Source organism: Myotis myotis, unplaced genomic scaffold (assembly GCF_014108235.1).
Source record: "Myotis myotis isolate mMyoMyo1 unplaced genomic scaffold, mMyoMyo1.p scaffold_m19_p_3, whole genome shotgun sequence".
NCBI classification, from domain to species: domain Eukaryota; kingdom Metazoa; phylum Chordata; class Mammalia; order Chiroptera; family Vespertilionidae; genus Myotis; species Myotis myotis.
The window spans coordinates 103,939,850-103,957,932 of record NW_023416335.1 but is presented as its reverse complement, the minus strand read 5'-3'; the positions used below and the strand labels follow the sequence as shown (position 1 = coordinate 103,957,932).

At 38.6% G+C, this 18,083-nt stretch overlaps 1 protein-coding gene across 1 annotated transcript; it reads left to right on the top strand.

Moving 5' to 3' along the window:
- Positions 1–1,865: 1,865 nt before the first annotated feature.
- Positions 1,866–5,816, top strand: LOC118650048 (H(+)/Cl(-) exchange transporter 3-like). Its single transcript, XM_036297791.1, is given in 3 exon segments — positions 1,866–3,075; positions 3,078–3,310; positions 3,312–5,816. Coding segments are annotated over 3 exon segments (2,424 nt in total). The 5' UTR covers positions 1,866–2,429; the 3' UTR covers positions 4,857–5,816.
- Positions 5,817–18,083: the final 12,267 nt, after the last annotated feature.

The window sequence follows — 18,083 nt, the reverse complement described above, 5'->3', positions numbered from 1 at the left end:
ATTGCTGCCAATCTCTCCCATGATCTCCTCCAAAGATTTCTTATGTATTTGGGTGCTCCTATATTGGGTGCATATATATTTACCAGAGTTATTTCTTCTTGTTGGATTGCTCCCTTTAGTATTATGAAATGGCCTTCTTTATCTCTTTTTATGTCCTTCACTTTGAGATCTAATTTGTCAGATATAAGTATTGCTACCCCGGCTTTTTTTTTCATTTCCATTCGCCTGAAAATCCTTTTTCCATCCCTTCTCTATCAGTCTGTGTGTGTCTTTTTTTCTGAGGTGGGTTTCCTGTAGACAGCAGATATACGGGTTATGTTTTCTTATCAGCTCAGTTACCCTATGTCTTTTGATTGGGGCATTTAATCCATTTACATTTAAAGTTATTATTGATAGATACTTGTTAGTCACTATTTTTATTCTTTACCCCTGTGTTCCTTCGTCGTTTCCTATTTTTTCTTTTTATACAGACCCTTTAGCATTTCTTGCATTGCTGATTTGGTGGTAATAAACCACAAAAGGACTCCCGAAGTCTGTGAAGCACCTGATTTCACCCTCAATTTTGATTGATAGCCTTGCTGGGTACAGTATTTTTGGATTCAGACCCTTCCTTTGCATGACTTTATATATTTCATTCCATTCCCTTCTTGCCTTATATGTCTGTTGAGAAATCAGTCCCTAGTCTGATGGGGGCTCCTTTTAGGTGACTTTCTGTCTCTCTCTGGCTGCTTTTAAGATTCTTTCTTTGTCATTAGTGTTTGCCAATTTAATTATAATGTGCCTTGGTGTCGGTCTTTTGGGGTTCATTTTGTTTGGGACTCTGTGAGCTTCTTGGATTTGTGTGAGTTTTTTTCTTCCCTATATCAGGGAAGTTTTCTGTCATTATTTTTTCAAATAGGTTTTCTATTCCTTGCTCAGTTTCCTCTCCTTCTGGCACCCCTATTATGCGGATGTTGTTTTGTTTCATGTTCTCCCAAAGTTCTCTCATGCTCTCCTCCTGCTTTTTAATTTTTTTTCCTAGAAGCTGATCTGCTTGGGTATTTTTTCCTACCTTGTCTTCTAGCTCACTGATGTTGTCCTCTGCTTCTTCTAGTCTACCGTTGATGCTTCCTATTGTGTTCTTTATAGCAGTGATGTCATTTTTCCTTTCCTCTTGGTTCTTACACATATTGTTGAATTTGTCTTCCATTCTTTTCATCCACCTTATGACCATTTGTCTGAATTCTTTCTCTGACAGGTTGCTTGCCTCCGTTGCCTCCATTTCATTTTCTTCCTTTTCTGGTGATGCCTGTTTTTCTTTCATATGTGGGTTGGTCCTTTCTTTCACCATGATTGCTCTTCTCCAGGTGTTTGGTTATGTAGTTCTCTCTCTGCTGTGTTGATTTAAAGGCACAAAATACAACACAACAAGGCACAACGTACAAGGCACTGAACACAAATGTATTCATGATACTAATAACCCCAAATAAAGGTGACCACCCGAGCAAAGAGAATTAGGGGATAAGGAAGAAAGAAGAGAAAAAGATAAAAGAGAAAAAGAAAAAAAGGGAGTGCAAAAATGAAATTGGGAAAAGGGAGGAAAGAAATCTAAGAGAGAAAAGAGAGAGAATGAAATATAAGAGGGGAAGAGACTATTTATATGGAGAGAAAACTCCGATAGAACTGCCACTAATCCCAATAAATTCCAGCAAGAGATCCCTGGAGATGAATACAAACTACAAACAACTAGTAGTATCAAGCGAGGCAAGGGAAAATAGAAGCACAAAAATAACCGGAAAAGGAAAAAAGAGAAAAAATAAAGAGAGAGAGAAAAAAGGAAAAAAAAACCAACAACAGAAAGATAAAAAGAAAAAGCAAAACAACCTCACAAAGAAGCATAAAAAACCCCAATATACTCAACAATCAAGCAAACAACAACAAAACAACAGAGAGAGAGAGAAAATTGGATAGTGAAGAAAGATAAGGGAGAGATGTATATGGATTTAGGGCAGGGAATTGGAAATTGGATATATAAGTAGAGTGAAATTTTGACGGGGTAAAAAGAAGGAATAGGGAAAATCTAAAGCAGGAATGGGGTAAAAGAAACAGGGCAACAAAAGGGGGAAATTGAGGTAGAGAGTTTCGGCATAAAGGTAACGTTGAGGTAGAGAAAAATGATGCTAAAGGAAAGATGAAAATAGAATGTAGAACACTAATCCCAAAATATAATAAAGAAAAAATAAAATGAGAGAGTCCCGGCGGCTGCTGCAAGCCTCGGAGAGAGGGCTGCCTTCGAGTTCTGACCGAGGCCAGACAGTCCCGCTTCTCCCGTTTGAGTCGATTGAGAGCGGCAGCCGCGCCCTCCACCGCCAGCTGCTCCGCACGCGCTCCGCACCTGAGTGTTTCACTTCAGCACTGTGCCCCCTCTGAGTCTGGGAACTCATTACACAATGACAAATGGAGGCAGCATTAACAGTTCTACACATTTACTGGATCTTTTGGATGAACCAATTCCAGGCGTTGGTACATATGATGATTTCCATACTATTGATTGGGTCCAGGAGAAATGTAAAGACAGAGAAAGGCATAGACGGATCAACAGCAAAAAGAAAGAATCAGCATGGGAAATGACGAAAAGCTTGTACGATGCGTGGTCAGGATGGCTAGTGGTAACACTGACAGGATTGGCATCCGGGGCATTGGCTGGATTAATAGACATTGCTGCTGATTGGATGACTGACCTCAAGGAAGGCATTTGCTTTAATGCTTTGTGGTACAACCATGAACAGTGTTGTTGGGGATCTATTGAAACAACATTTGAGGAGAGGGATAAATGTCCACAGTGGAAAACATGGGCAGAGTTAATTATAGGTCAAGCAGAGGGTCCTGGTTCTTACATCATGAACTACATAATGTACATCTTCTGGGCCTTGAGTTTTGCCTTTCTTGCTGTTTCTTTGATAAAGGTATTTGCTCCATATGCCTGTGGCTCTGGAATTCCAGAGATTAAAACTATTTTGAGTGGATTCATCATCAGAGGTTACTTGGGAAAATGGACTTTAATGATTAAAACCATCACATTAGTACTGGCTGTGGCACAGGATTGAGTTTAGGAAAAGAAGGTCCCCTGGTACATGTTGCCTGTTGTTGTGGAAATATTTTTTCTTACCTCTTTCCAAAGTATAGCACAAATGAAGCTAAAAAAAGGGAGGTGCTCTCAGCTGCCTCAGCTGCAGGTGTTTCTGTGGCCTTTGGTGCACCGATTGGAGGAGTTCTTTTTAGCCTGGAAGAGGTTAGCTATTATTTTCCTCTTAAAACTTTATGGAGATCATTTTTTTGCTGCTTTAGTTGCTGCATTTGTTTTGAGATCCATTAATCCATTTGGTAATAGCCGTCTGGTCCTTTTTTATGTGGAGTATCATACACCATGGTACCTTTTTGAACTGTTTCCTTTTATTCTCCTCGGGGTATTTGGAGGGCTTTGGGGAGCCTTTTTCATTAGGGCAAATATAGCTTGGTGTTGTCGACGCAAATCCACCAAATTTGGAAAGTATCCTGTCCTTGAAGTCATTATTGTTGCAGCCATCACTGCTGTGATAGCTTTCCCTAATCCATATACTAGGCTCAACACCAGTGAACTGATTAGAGAGCTTTTTACAGACTGTGGGCCCCTGGAATCCTCTTCTCTTTGTGACTACAGAAATGACATGAATGCCAGCAAAATTGTTGATGATATTCCTGATCGTCCAGCAGGCGTCGGAGTATATTCAGCTATATGGCAGTTATGCTTAGCACTCATATTTAAAATCATAATGACAGTATTCATTTTTGGTATCAAGGTTCCGTCAGGCTTGTTCATCCCCAGCATGGCCATCGGAGCGATTGCAGGGAGGATTGTGGGCATTGCAGTGGAGCAGCTTGCATATTATCACCATGACTGGTTTATCTTTAAGAAGTAGTGTGAGGTTGGGGCTGACTGCATTACTCCTGGCCTCTATGCCATGGTTGGTGCTGCCGCATGCTTAGGTGGAGTGACAAGGATGACCGTCTCCCTGGTGGTTATTGTTTTTGAGCTTACTGGAGGCCTGGGATATATTGTCCCCCTTATGGCTGCAGTAATGACCAGTAAATGGGTTGGAGACGCCTTTGGTAGGGAAGGCATTTATGAAGCGCACATTCGGTTAAATGGATACCCTTTCTTGGATGCAAAAGAAGAATTCACTCATACCACCCTGGCTGCTGATGTCATGAGACCTCGAAGGAATGATCCTCCCTTAGCTGTCCTGACACAAGATAACATGACAGTGGATGACATAGAAAACATGATTAATGAAACAAGCTACAATGGCTTTCCTGTCATAATGTCAAAAGAACCTCAGAGATTAGTAGGATTTGCCCTCAGAAGAGACCTGACAATTGCAATAGAAAGTGCCAGAAAGAAACAAGAAGGTATCGTGGGCAGCTCTCATGTGTGCTTTGCACAGCACACCCCGTCTCTGCCAGCAGAAAGTCCGCGGCCCTTGAAGCTTCGCAGCATTCTTGACATGAGCCCTTTCACAGTGATGGACCACACCCCCATGGAGATCGTGGTGGATATTTTCCGAAAGCTGGGCCTGAGGCAGTGCCTTGTAACTCACAATGGGATTGTCTTGGGGATCATCACAAAGAAGAACATATTAGAGCATCTCGAGCAACTAAAGCAGCACGTCGAACCCTTGGCGCCTCCTTGGCATTATAACAAAAAAAGATATCCTCCGTCATATGGCCCAGACGGCAAACCAAGACCCCGCTTCGGTAATGTTCAACTGAACCCCGTAGATGAGGACAGAGAGGAGGCAGAAGAGGAAGTTCATTTGTTGAATAGCACAACTCTGTAACCTGAGGGAGTCGTCTACCTATAGTTCTCCTTTAAACAAAAAAAGAAAGAAAAAGAAAATATAAAAGCCAGGGTTTTGCAACATGCTTTGCAAATAATGCTGGTGGAACAGAGGAATTGTTTGGGGGAGGGAAAGGAGAGAGAAGGAAATGAGTGAGGTATTTCCCCGTCTAAGGAGAGCAGCCAACCACCTCCTGTCATTCTGCACTGGATGCGTTCAACTGAGGATGTGCCATGAAAGTGCAGACTTGAGCCCCAAAGGAGAGGGCCCTGGAGCCCTGGAGCACCCGGCCTGTTACTCCAACATCGCAAAGACGTGTTATCAGTCCCCGTTTCTGGAGGGGTTACTTTGAATTGAGCCATCTATAAGACTGCAGGTCTTGCCCTTTTTTAATCAAAACTGTTCTGTTTAATTCATGAATTGTATAGTTAAGCATTACCTTTTTACATTCCAGAAGAGCTTCTCTCTCTTTCTCTCTCTGTAACAAAGCCTCTTTAAATTGGTGTGCCCTTTTGAAGCAATCCTTTCTCATATTGAGATGTACTGTGATTTTACTGAGGTTTCATCACAAGAAGGGAGTGTTTCTTATGCCACTAACCATGTAGTTTTTTTTACCATCACTGAATGCTTGGAGCCGACACATGCACCATAACAAAGGCCGATCAAACAGGTACAATCTTGAATGAAGCATGAATGAGATCTCTCAGCTTTGTGCTGTGTGGTTCAGGATCTTTTTGTTTTTCCCCCTCTCAGATTTTACGGATAATGTGACCTGGTCTTATGCATATTTTCTATTTCTAAAACTGCTATGAAATACAAGTACTGTTCAGCATAAGGAAGCACCGTGCTACTGCTCTGACAGTAAAGAGAAGTAACTATTCTGTTTAGCTATATCTGGAATTAACTGCATGTTTAAACACTGGAATTTTTTTCTTCTTCTTGAAATTAGATCAGTAATTTTTTTCTTTCCTCAAGATATTTATTTTACTGCTGACACTGAAGAAATGTAATTCATAACTTGCACTAATGTATATTTCTTTTTCTTAAAAATTTACCATTCTTATTTATATTTTTATGGATTAAAATTTATAAAATACAGATCAGTTAATATCTCACTTAAGTAATTTTACCTTTTTAATGTGATTTTTATAGACTAATTCTGACTTACAAATATGGAGATATGAACAAAGTTTACAATGGGAACAAGGGTTTGCGAGAGGATGTGGTTATTTATGATCTAATGTGTACATAAACCTTCTTCTGATCTTTCACTGCCATCCCCTGAATTCTATCATCTGACCTGTCCATTCTGACTCACTAATGGAAAATTGAAACACTACAAATCACTTTGAAGATTAAAATCAAACATTAAATAGTGTTTACCTTTAAAAAAATCAAATGAAATTGCAAAAATAGTTAAAATTGTAATCAGAACATAACCTTTGAATCTTCGGGTATGTCACATCCAGAGGTATTCAATGATGTTTTGACTATTCGCAGTGCATATTTTGCAGGATGAATTGAAAATGTATTGGGGTATGTTTGGGATTGTTTTTGGAAATGTCTGTCTTAATCATGGTCTTAATTCACTATCGGCAAAGGTAGTTTTCTTGAAGGACCGGCCTAAATATTCTGTGATTATGCATTTTTGGTTGGAAAGTGATTTTTTGCAGACATTTTCTGAAACAAACTGGCAATGAGCTGCTTTTTTGGAAGTGAGTCTTCACTTCCTAGTTTTTAATAGATCTGTAAGATCACATAAAATGGGTAAAATCTTGAAGACTTATAAGATCATGAAGCCATATTAGAATGACAATTGTTAAGTTGAACAAAATTTTAGAAACTCCATGAAACATTCTAGTTTTGCTATCTGCCTAAAATTGGTACTTTGTCCAAGACACTTCACCACATTGGCAGACTTCAAGTTTTCTGGCCCCTTCAAAGTTTCTTTGACCATCCAGAGTACGATCATTTCTGAACGATGGTTGTGTGTATCTTATCTCCAGCTTGTCTGAAGCGTGCAAGGCGCTGCTGGAGTGTGAGTTCCTCAGCACTGGCTACCGAACAACTTAATTGCTTATTCTCAGTTACAAGCCTTGGAAGGAGAAGCGAGTTTCTTTGCAGGTAGCTTCATCATAGTAAACTTTACATGCATTTTGTTTTTCATGTTAGGTCCTTCTTTCATTGCCTATCCTGCTTCAGAGACTGACATTTCAGGGTGAACACTCAAGGTAGATATTAATTTTCTTCTTGGTGTATTTCTCTCTCTGATGTGTCTTACAGCTGAAATATAGGAAAAGTGCCATAAAAAAAAAAGAAAAAATAAAATGACACTTTAAAAAATGGTAAAATGGTAGTAGTAATAATACTGGTTAAAAATAAAAGTGTAGTAATTAAAAGGGTAAAATCAGGTGATGAAAAAGAAAAAAAAATTGGTTTCTTAATTAAAAGGTGAAAAAATAAAAATAAAAATAAAAATAAAAATGTGCAGTAGTGAAGGTCCTTCAGTTCTTCTACTCTTTTGTCTGGCACGCATTAGTCATGCCAGGTATTCAGGAGAGTGTTGAATTTCCCTGCGATACACTGTTCCTCCATGTTGTAAACCACAGTCCTGATTTTAAAGCAGGCCGTATTTGTTTCCCAGATTGCCTTTATTTGTGTTTACAGAAGAGTCAGTTCGTGGCTCTGCCTCTGGGTGGCAGTGTGTCTGGATTGACCTCCGAGGCTATCAGTCCTCTCTATCCAGTAGTTAGGGTTTATTTTTTCTATTGTACTTAAAACTGGTTTGGGAAAGTCCACTGCCCAGAACTGGTTCTTTAATCGTTACTCCCTGCTCTGTCTCCCAGCTTCCACAAAAACAACTTTCCCCTACAGTCTCTGCGAGTGTCCCCAAGTGGGCAATCCCATGCACTGGGTTTAATAATCAAAGGCAAATATTTAAGGGGAGGAGAGAAAAACAAGAGCCTGAGAAGTTGCCAAATTCACAATATTCCACCTTCCAGCTCTGTGAGAAGTCTCCTCCCCGTGCCCTCTCTCCCCTGGCACTAAGCAGCCAGCACACTGGCAAAATCCGAGTCTGCCTTTTTGCATCCAGTCCAGGTATGGGCTTATTTTTAGTGTTCCCTTCTGCCACCAGCCCTGTGGGAGCCCTTCTACACTCGCGGATCATGCTGGCCCCAAAGGCCGTGGACTTTGTGGGGTACAGACCTCCCCGCACACGTTCCTCTCCCGAACCTGAATTGCAAACCGTACCTTCAGGCGAAGCCTGACCTTTCCGTGAGAAGAAGCAGGGCTCCACGTAGTCGCGCTGTCCCAGATCCAGTGTTTCCGGGTTAGCAGCCGATCTCTGGATGCCGGGACTTTGGATGAATACGCTTCCAGTAACAGCCACTCAAGATGGCGCAGTCTCCGCGGCTGAGCCGGCACTCTGGGAGAGATTCCAGCCACCTTCTCCAACTGTCCCCTTTCTCTGGGAGTCCTCCGCCTTTCCCAGCTGCAAACTGTCTCCCAGCTGAATATCTTCTGCTTATTTGGGCTGTATGTTACCCGCTTCAGCTGCTCACCCTTATCTGCTCCGGGACAAGGCACGGGACACGTCCGTCTATACCTCCACCATTTTTTTCCCCCTCTGTCCATTTTTAATTGGATTGTTGTTTAGTTGTATGAGCTGTATTATAATACAAATAAATAATATAAAAAATAAAATAATAAAAAATATTGAGTTGTATAGATAATAGTTGTATTATCTAGTTTGGATAATAGTCCCTTCTCAGAGGTTTCATTTGCAAATATTTTCTCCCATTTGGTTGGTCGTCTTTTTGTTTTCTTAATGGTTTCTCTTTGCTGTGCAGATGCTTTTTAGTTTACTGTAATCCCATTCATTTATTTTTGCTTTTAATTCTCTTGCCTTTACTGTCAATTTCACACACAAAAAAACCCTCTGAGACCAAGGTTCATAAGTTTAATGCCTATGTTTTCTTCTATATATTTTATTGTTTCCAGGCTTATATTCAAGTCTTTAATACATTTTGAGTTAATTTTTATATATGCTATCAGACAGCAGCCTAGTTTCATTCTTTTGCATGAGGCTTTCCAGTTTTCCCAGTACCATAGATTAGTCTTATTTCCTTTCTCAGTTTCTATTCTTGTTTCCTTCATTGGAAGTTATTTGCCTATGTATGTGTGGGTTTATTTCTGGGCTCTCAATTCCATTCCATTGGTCTTATGTCTGTTTTTTTCTGTTTATACTGGTTTTATTACTGTAGCTTTGAAATATAGTTTGAAGTCAGGAAGTGTGACACCTCAGCTTTGTTCTTTTGTCTCAGAATTGCTTTGGCTATTCCAAGTCTTTTGTAGTTCCATACAAATTGGAGGATTTTTTGTTTGTTCTATTTCTGTAAGAAATGCTACTGATATTTTGATGTGGATTGCATTAAATCTGTATATTGCTAGGTAATATGGAAATTTTAACAATGTGAATTCTTCCAATCCATGAACACTGAATATTTTTCCATTTCTTTATCTTCTTCATATCTTTCAACAATGTCTTGTAGTTTCCAGTGTATAGGTCCTTCACTTCCTTTGTTAAGTCTATTCCTACCTATTTTATTCTTTTTAATTTTTTAAAAATACGTGTTTATTGATTTTGGAGAGCGAGGAAGGGAGAAACATCAATGAATCGATCAGCTGCCTCCTGCACACCACCTACTGGGAATTGAGCCTGCAACCTGGGCATGTGCCCTGACCCACAATCAAACTGGTGATCTCTCAGTGCATGGACTGAGCCACCAACCAGTGCTGGTATTTTATTCTTTTTATTTTATTGTAAATGAGATTGTTTCCTTCATCTCTCTTTTTGATATTTGGTTGTTAGTATATAGAAATGTATCTGCTTTTTGTATTTATCGTTTCTAATATTTTTGTGGGATCTTTTTTAGGGTTTTCTCTATATAGAATCATTTCATCTGCAAATAATAACAGTTTATTTCTTCATTCCCAATTTGGATGTGGGGCATTGGGTCCCCTACTATAATTATATTTTTGTTATTTTCTCCCTTTAGGTCTATTAGTATTTTCTTTATATATGTTGGTGCTCTCAGGTTAGGTGCATATATATTGATGTTATATCTTTTTGGTGAATTATCCCCTTCATCATTATAAAATGACCATATTTGTTTCTTGTTAGTCTTGTTATCTTGAAATCCATTTTGTCAGATGAAACTACTGCTATATTTGCTTGGAGTATCATCTTCCATCCCTTCACTTTGAGCTGATGTTGCCTTTGGAGCTGAGATGAGTCTCCTGCTGACAACACATAGTTGGGTCTTCTTTTTATAATCCATCTTGCCACTCTGTGTCTTTGGACTGGTGAGTTCAGTACATTTACATTTAGCCTGATTATTGATATATGAGAACTGAATACAGGCATTTTCTTTTGTTTTCTGATAGTCTGTGTCTCCATTGTTGTTGTTTCTCCTCCTCCTCCTTCTCCTCCTTCTTCTTCTTCATTAATCCTTACTTGAGGATATTTTTTCATTGATTTTTAGAGAGAGTGGAAGAGCAGGGGAGAGACAGAGAGACACATTGATTGGTTATCTCCCACTGGTGCCCTGACCAGGGCTGGGGATCAAGCCTGCAACCGAGGTACAGCCCTTGACTAGAATCGAACCTGGGACTCTTCAGTCTGCAGGCCAATGCTCTATCCACTGAGCCAAACTGGCTCGGCCTCCATTGTTTCTTTTCCCTTGTATTTATGTCTGCTATTTTAATTTAGTGGTTTTCTATAAAATTTATTTTCATTTTCTCTTTTTGTATGTTTCATGTCTCAGGTCTGGGTTTTTGTTTTGTGGTTACCATTAGGTTTGTCAAAGATGTCTCATACAATAATAGCCCTTTTTCTTCTGATTGCCTCTTATGTACATTGATCTGTACACATTAAGTCCTTTTCCCCCTCCTTTTATGTTTTTGTTGTCACAAATTATCTGTTTTTATGTTGTGTATTTTTTAACAAAATTGCAATAGTTATAGTTATTTTTTTAAAATATTTTTATTGATTTCAGAGAGGAAGGGAGAGAAATAGAAACATCAATGATGAGATAGAATCATTGCTTGGCTGCCTCCTGCATGCCCCACACTGGGGATTAAGCCCACAGCCAGGCATGTGTCCTGACTGGGAGTGGAACTGTGACCTTCTGGTTCATATGTCGACGCTCAACCACTGAACCAGGCCGGCCGGGCTATAGTTATTTTTAATGTCTTTTCCTCCCTTTAACTTTTGTTATAATTAAGTTTTTAATGTCCTCTTATGAAGTACAGTTGCAATAATTACTTCTATCTGTCTGTTAGTCATCTTAAATGTTTTTAAATTTTTGTCTTTTTGTTTATGTTTAAAGACCTCCTTCCACATTTCTTGTAAGGCAGATCTTGTGGTGGTAAATTATCTCAGCATTTGTTTTTTGGAGAAAGCCTTTATTTTTCCTTCATATCTAATGGATAGTTTTGCTGGATATATTATCTTTGAGTAATGGTTCCTCTCTTTATATTTTTGATATTTCCTTCCACTTTCTCTTGGCTTGTAATATTTCTACTAAAAAATCTGATTATTTAATGGGTTTTCCTTTGTAGATTATGGTCTCCCCCTCCACTCGTGGATGCCTTGAGAATTCTTTCTTTGTCATTAATTTTTGACGGTTTTTTTTCTTTTTATTTAATTTTTTGGTGACATTGGTTAATAAAATTATACAGGTTTCCGATTTACCATTATATAATACATCATCTTTATAGTGTGTTGTGTGTTCACCACCCAAGTCAAATCTCCTTCCATTCCATCTGCCCTGCTCTATTTCTAATGCTCTCTAATGCATTCCTCATCTCATTTTATTAAGTTCTTCAGCTCTAGCATTTCTGTTTGGTTCTTTTTTATAGTTTTAATATCTTTGGTAAAGTACTCCTTTTGCTCACTAATTTTATTCCTGAGTCCACTGAACTGCCTTTCTCCATTTTCTTGAATCTCATTGAGTGTCTATTTTTGACAGTGTTAATAAAATGTGTTTTGGAGAAGGTCTTTTTGCATGAAGATAATTAGGTGTTTTGTTAGTTTCTCATATTCTAAAGTCCAGTTCTTTTCATAGGTTTGAGACATTCTCATCAATTTCTTTGAATAGCCTCTCCATTCCCTTTTCTTATCTTTCTGGTATATCCCCATTAGTCTTATGTTGCTCTTTCTAATATAGTCAGATAGTTCTCATAGAATTATTTCATATTCTAAACTCAGTTCTCTTCTTCCTCCTGAGTCATTTCTAGGTTTCTCTTCAAGCTCGCTAATTCTCTTTTCCATCTGCCCTGCTTTATTTCTAATGCTCTCTAATGCATTCCTCATCTCATTTTATTAAGTTCTTCAGCTCTAGCATTTGCTTGGTTCTTTTTTATAGTTTTAGTATCTTTGGTAAAGTACTCCTTTTGCTCACTAATTTTATTCCTGAGTCCACTGAACTGCCTTTCTCCATTTTCTTGACGCTCATTGAGTTTCTTCGTAACTATAAATCTAAACTGTAGGCTTCCATGACTTTAAGTTTGGTTTCTGAAAAATTTCATTTTATATATTTCCATGTTACCTTGGTTATTCATGGTACTTGATGGATTGTTTCTCTGCCTGTACATTTGAGGTAGTAAACTATTTTCTTGCTTAGATATTATTTTGCTCTTAGCAATTCAGCAGATTGATAGGTAGGATAATTTATTTTGTTTTACTGTAGATGGTGCTATAGCACAGTTTTATTTTCTCACCCATGCTATTTCTGCCTCTGGGATCATGGTGAAGTGGCTTCACATCTGTTGAGGAAAATGCCACATACTGGTGTGTTGGGTGGACCTCTAAGACCACCTTGCCTCAGACACTGGGCATCATCTCCATGGTGGGGAATGTGGAAGGTAGTATACAACCTGTTTTGTGGGCCCCCAGCACTGCCTCTTTATTGCCAATAGCCACTGGACCCACTGTGTTGTTGGAAGTGCTTTTACTACCTGTGCCGGGCTCTGCTGGGATGGGCAGAGCAAGTAAGGCAAGTTCACAATTTCATGACTCTGTCACCCTGCCACCAATGGCTGCCAGCACCACTGTACTGTTTAAAGTGTCCCACTGCTTCTACCAGGCTGGATTGCCATAGGGAGGAGAAAAGTGAGCTGCCTTTTCCCTCTGCCCCCTTTACACTCCAGGCTATAGTGTGGGGGCTTCAGACAGACTTCTCTAGTGCTACCACCCTCACTGAAGCTGTATGTGGCACCAAACTGTGACTGCATCACTGTCCCTGTCCTCCCCCTTTCCTGCTTTCCCTACTCATTCCAATAAATCCACTTTCAGATGCACAGTTGTGTGGATTTCTCAGGCACATTTATGTGTTGAGCAGGGGATCCATTGTTGTGTTATAGTTGCCCAACTTGTAAATTTAAAGGGAAAATAAAGGAATCATCTCCTTTTGCCATGATGCTGACATCACTCCCTTATGATTTTCTTAATAACAGTTTTTCTCCAGCTTACTTTTTTTTTTTGGTAAAATACAGTATATAATATGTATATCATACAAAATATATGCCAGTTGACTGTTATCAGTAAGGCTTCTGGTCAACAGTAGGTTATTAGTTAAGTTTTGGGGGAGTCAAAGGTTATATGTGTATTTTCAACTGCCTGGGGATCAGTGCCCCAACCCTGCCTGTTCCCTTAAGGGTCAACTGAATTTCCAAATTAAACCACAAGCATGCTTCTCTCATTCCCACCAGCTGCAGCATAGTCACTGGACTTGCAATTATTTTTATTTTGAAGAGAGGAATACTTGCTGATGTTTAAAAAAGGAGAATTTAAAACAAATACAATTTCTGCCTTTACAATGTGAACTCATATGCCTTTCTAAACAAACAATACCTAGAGAATGATGAGCATGAATACACAATGTTTGCCCACAAAGAGCTCCCTGCCTGGTAGAGAGATGGACAAGTAAACAATGTGGTGAAAGACTTGATAACTGATCATTGATGAGCATAATTTATGATGGGAGTACAGAGAATAGGCACCTAACCTTGTTTGGGAATGTCTAGAATGACTAAAGGAACTGATGGGAAGGAAGGCAAGTTGGATCAGCCCAGAAACCTTCCTGGGTACCCACCCAGGGCCTGATGGAGATGTCATGCCTTGGTCCCCCAGCAGCTTATCACACTGACCTTTACTGATTTACTTGTTCATTCTTCCCCACAAACTGGTAAGCTTCTTTAAGGCAGAAACTGTGTTGTCATTGTTATCCATAGTGCCTATCTAGTAGGAGCTGATGCATAAGAACCATCTGATAAGTGAAGACGTGAAAGTTTCTAGGATGATAAGAATACTCCTTCTCTAAGATGGACTAATGTTTAGAGACAGTATTTTATGTCAGCTATTGTCAACTGGTATGCCACAACATTTTAAAAATATGCAATACCTGACTATTTAGTCAGGGACACCTACCTCTTTTCCCTTAGATTGTCAAATAAAAAAATGACACTAGCCAACACAATAGCTATCTGGTGTGAATTAATCAAAATTATATCTTTTTTTATCAGATAAGCAAAAAATATATTTTTGGTGTGCCACAGAATTTTAGTAATTAATTATGTCTGCCATGAGATAAAGAAAGTTGAAAATCACTGTTTTATATGTATGCCATAATATATTAAAAATCTCTACCTCTTAGTGTTTTAAATGCCAATACCAAACACTAGATGCAAAAACAGGGTCAGGCACTCTGAGAGATGCGAAAACAAACAAGATACAATCACTGCTCTCCATAAATTTACAGCTTAAAGTGGAACTTTCTTAATCCCCACCTATATCTTCCTGACTTAGAATATGTTTCATTTGCTTAAATTTCGGAATTCCACAAAATAGTCCTTTTGAATAAAGAGCTCCATTTCTTTTTATTTCCTTTTTTTAAGAAAAAACATTTTGTTTAAAAAAGAAGTGTTCTTTTTTAAAATTTTTTATTGATTGATTTTAGAGAAAGAGAAGGAGAGAGAAAAAGACATAGATTTGTTGTTCCACTTACTGCTGCATTCATTGGTTGATTCTTGTATGTGCCTTGACCAGGGATCAATCTGAAACATTGGCATATCTAGATGATGTCTAAGCAACTGTTACCAGGCCGGGGGGCGGGAAAGAAAAAAAGAAAAGAAAAGAAAAAAAAAGAAAAGAGAAAAGAAGAAGAGAAGAGAAGAGAAGAGAAGAGAAGAGAAGAGAAGAGAAGAGAAAAACCTTGATCAAGTTTCAAGTTAATAAAAAGGGTAAGTTTTCTCAAAATAGTTACATATTTCCCTTTGTGTTAGGACTGCAAAGAAATTTAAATGGAGGGAATTGAGAATTTATATTTTTAGAGATCTTCCTGGATTTCATTGTAGTTTTTCCCCATTAGCCTTCTTTAGCATTTTTCTTATAGGTAATGTATAGCAATATATAGATATTTATAATAATATAATTGTTCATTCTTTCCTATATATTGCAGTATCACTTGATATCTGCTACTATTCAGGAAAAATGCTTCTATGCATATCCTCTCTAAAATAACAGCAAAGTATCTTCAAGATTCTATATTTAATGCCAGTCATTCCAAGATGCTTAATTTAAAATCATTATCTATAGCATATTGGACTTTAAAAACATTCCACTTTCAAAACAAGATGGTTTAAGATAATTCAAAGAACCCACATGCAGTGAATCCTGCTATGAGGTTTGCAGGGGAAAATGAGCCAGAAGACATGTAGGTACAGTATTCTTTATTATAAACAATCAAAACAGTACAGCTGTGCATTTGAAGAATAGTTGAAACGTACATATTATAATTAAAAACATGACTTAAATAGAAGTAGTGTTTTTTGTTGTGTTTTACATTAATTTGAGCTCATCCTTAACATACGCCAGGATCACCTAATCTTGAATGCTGTTAAAATACAAAATTTGGAATGCATGTTATATTTTGCTGTAATTACTAAATATACATAACAAATATTCAGGGCCCATTAAAAATTAAGCAAGTGCTTAAAGTCTAGCAAGTGATTTTTATAAAATGTTTGTGTTTTTGTTATGGGGTATTCAGTTCCTTAGAAGACAACATAAAAGGAATTTAAATGTTACATTGTATTCCAACTTTTCCAGACTTATACGGAGTATAAACAAAATAAAACATACAGTCAGTGTGTTGAACAGTGACATTGTTATAGTTCCAAAGCACAGGCAGATATTATTATTATTTTTTTAGTTATCTTCTTTATTATTACAACTGAAAATAAAGCACACTTACTTGGTATAGGACTTAAATGTTTTTAAATATGTCAAATTCTTCACTCGGCATGCTTTTATGATTGCAATGTACCCCTCAATAAAACAAGTGAAGTAGATGTGACTTCTGGTAGTCTGACATTTTGAATCTAGCTTAATATCTATTAAAATATCACCTAACACTTTTCACATCTCAATTTTTTAACAAGAAAAAAACACACCAAAAAACAAAACAAAACAAAATAGGGTTGAACAACAGGATAAACTTCCGTCTTGTGATACAGAGAATGTTATTATTCTTTATGTATAAACTTTTTCCATGGCAACGTTGAACATGCTTAGCATCAACTGATGCATTTACTGGCTTAGCATGTCCACTTTGCTACTTATCCTATAAAAGAATGCTATTACTTTTTTTGTATTGTCTACTTCAAGGAATGACTGCAATGAACACATTTGTAATCCTATATAATAAAAGCCTAATATGCTAAGTGTCCACTCAACTGGTTAGCTGCTCAACCAATCAAAGTGTAATATGCTAATGATATGCTAAGGCTGCTCAACCACTTGCTGTGATGTGCACTGACCACCAGGGGGTAGACGCTCCAACCGGTAGGTAAGCTTGCTGCTGGGGTCCAGCTGATTGGGACTGAGCTAAATGGGCCCCGATTGTGCACCAGTGGGGTCCCTCAGCCTGGCCTATGCCCTCTTGCAATCCAGGACCCCTCAGGGGATGTTGGAGAGCCGGTTTCGGCCCGATCCCACAGGCCATGCTGAGGGACCCCACTAGTGCACAAATTTGTGCACTGCGCCTCTAATTCTAAAATAAAATACTACATTATAGCTTTTGGCAACTTCTCCAGCAAAAAAATTTTAAAGAATGATTAAAATGTGTCTATGTTACAATAACTGAAGGGTTCACTTCTCATCAATTCTAAATTCTCTGAATTTCACACATATCCTAATAAAGGCTTTTAGGGAGACATGACTGATGATGATGTTTATGTACCATTTTAATTATTTATTTTCAAATAAATAATTCAGGTTGACTGGAATATTTTGTCCTAGTTTCCAAAAGTATACAAATCCAAGTTTTTTAAATGTCATTTATAAATAATCAGTTCTAATTCTGTAAAGGTATAAGATTGTCAGAGGATAATTTTTTAAATATATTTTTATTGATTTCATAGAGGAAGGGAGAGGAAGAGATAGAAACATCAATGATGAGAAAGAATCACCTACTGGGGATTGAGTCTGCAACCAGGGCATGTGCCCTTGACTGGAATTGAACCTGGGACTATTCAGTCTGAAGGCTGACACTCTAACCACTGAGCCAAACTGGCTAGGGCTCAGAGGATAATTTTGATCAAGAAAGCTATGTTTGACAGAGAAACCAAGATGGCAGCATAGGTAAACACAGGAAATTGCTGCCTCGCACAACCACTTCAAAAATACAACTAAAAGACAAAATGGACATCATCCAGAACCACAGGAAGGCTGGCTGAGTGGAAATTCTACAACTAGAAGGAAAGAGAAAAGCACACTGAGACTCAGAGGAGGTGCGGAAGTAAAGTGCAGAGGTACAGAGGTGCACGTGGAAAGGGCTGGCAACTGAGGAGGCGGTTGTCTTTTTCAATTAGGAGGGAATCGCAAACTCCAGACGGCCCTGGACTCTAGTTCCAGGTGAGTCTCTGGGGACCCAGACTCATACAGGGAGAAACTGGACTGTCTGGCAGTGGGCGGAACTCGAGGGCGGCTTCCTTTCAGTGGTGCTTGCAGTGATTACCACGGGACACTGAGACCCGGGACCTGTTAGGGCAGGACTGAGGATAAGCCATAGCTGTTTTCTCCGCCCTGTTGATTCCCTGAGACCCCGCCACACCCAAGCTGTGGCAGAGGCTTTTGCGTATGAATGACCTGGCCCTTTGCAA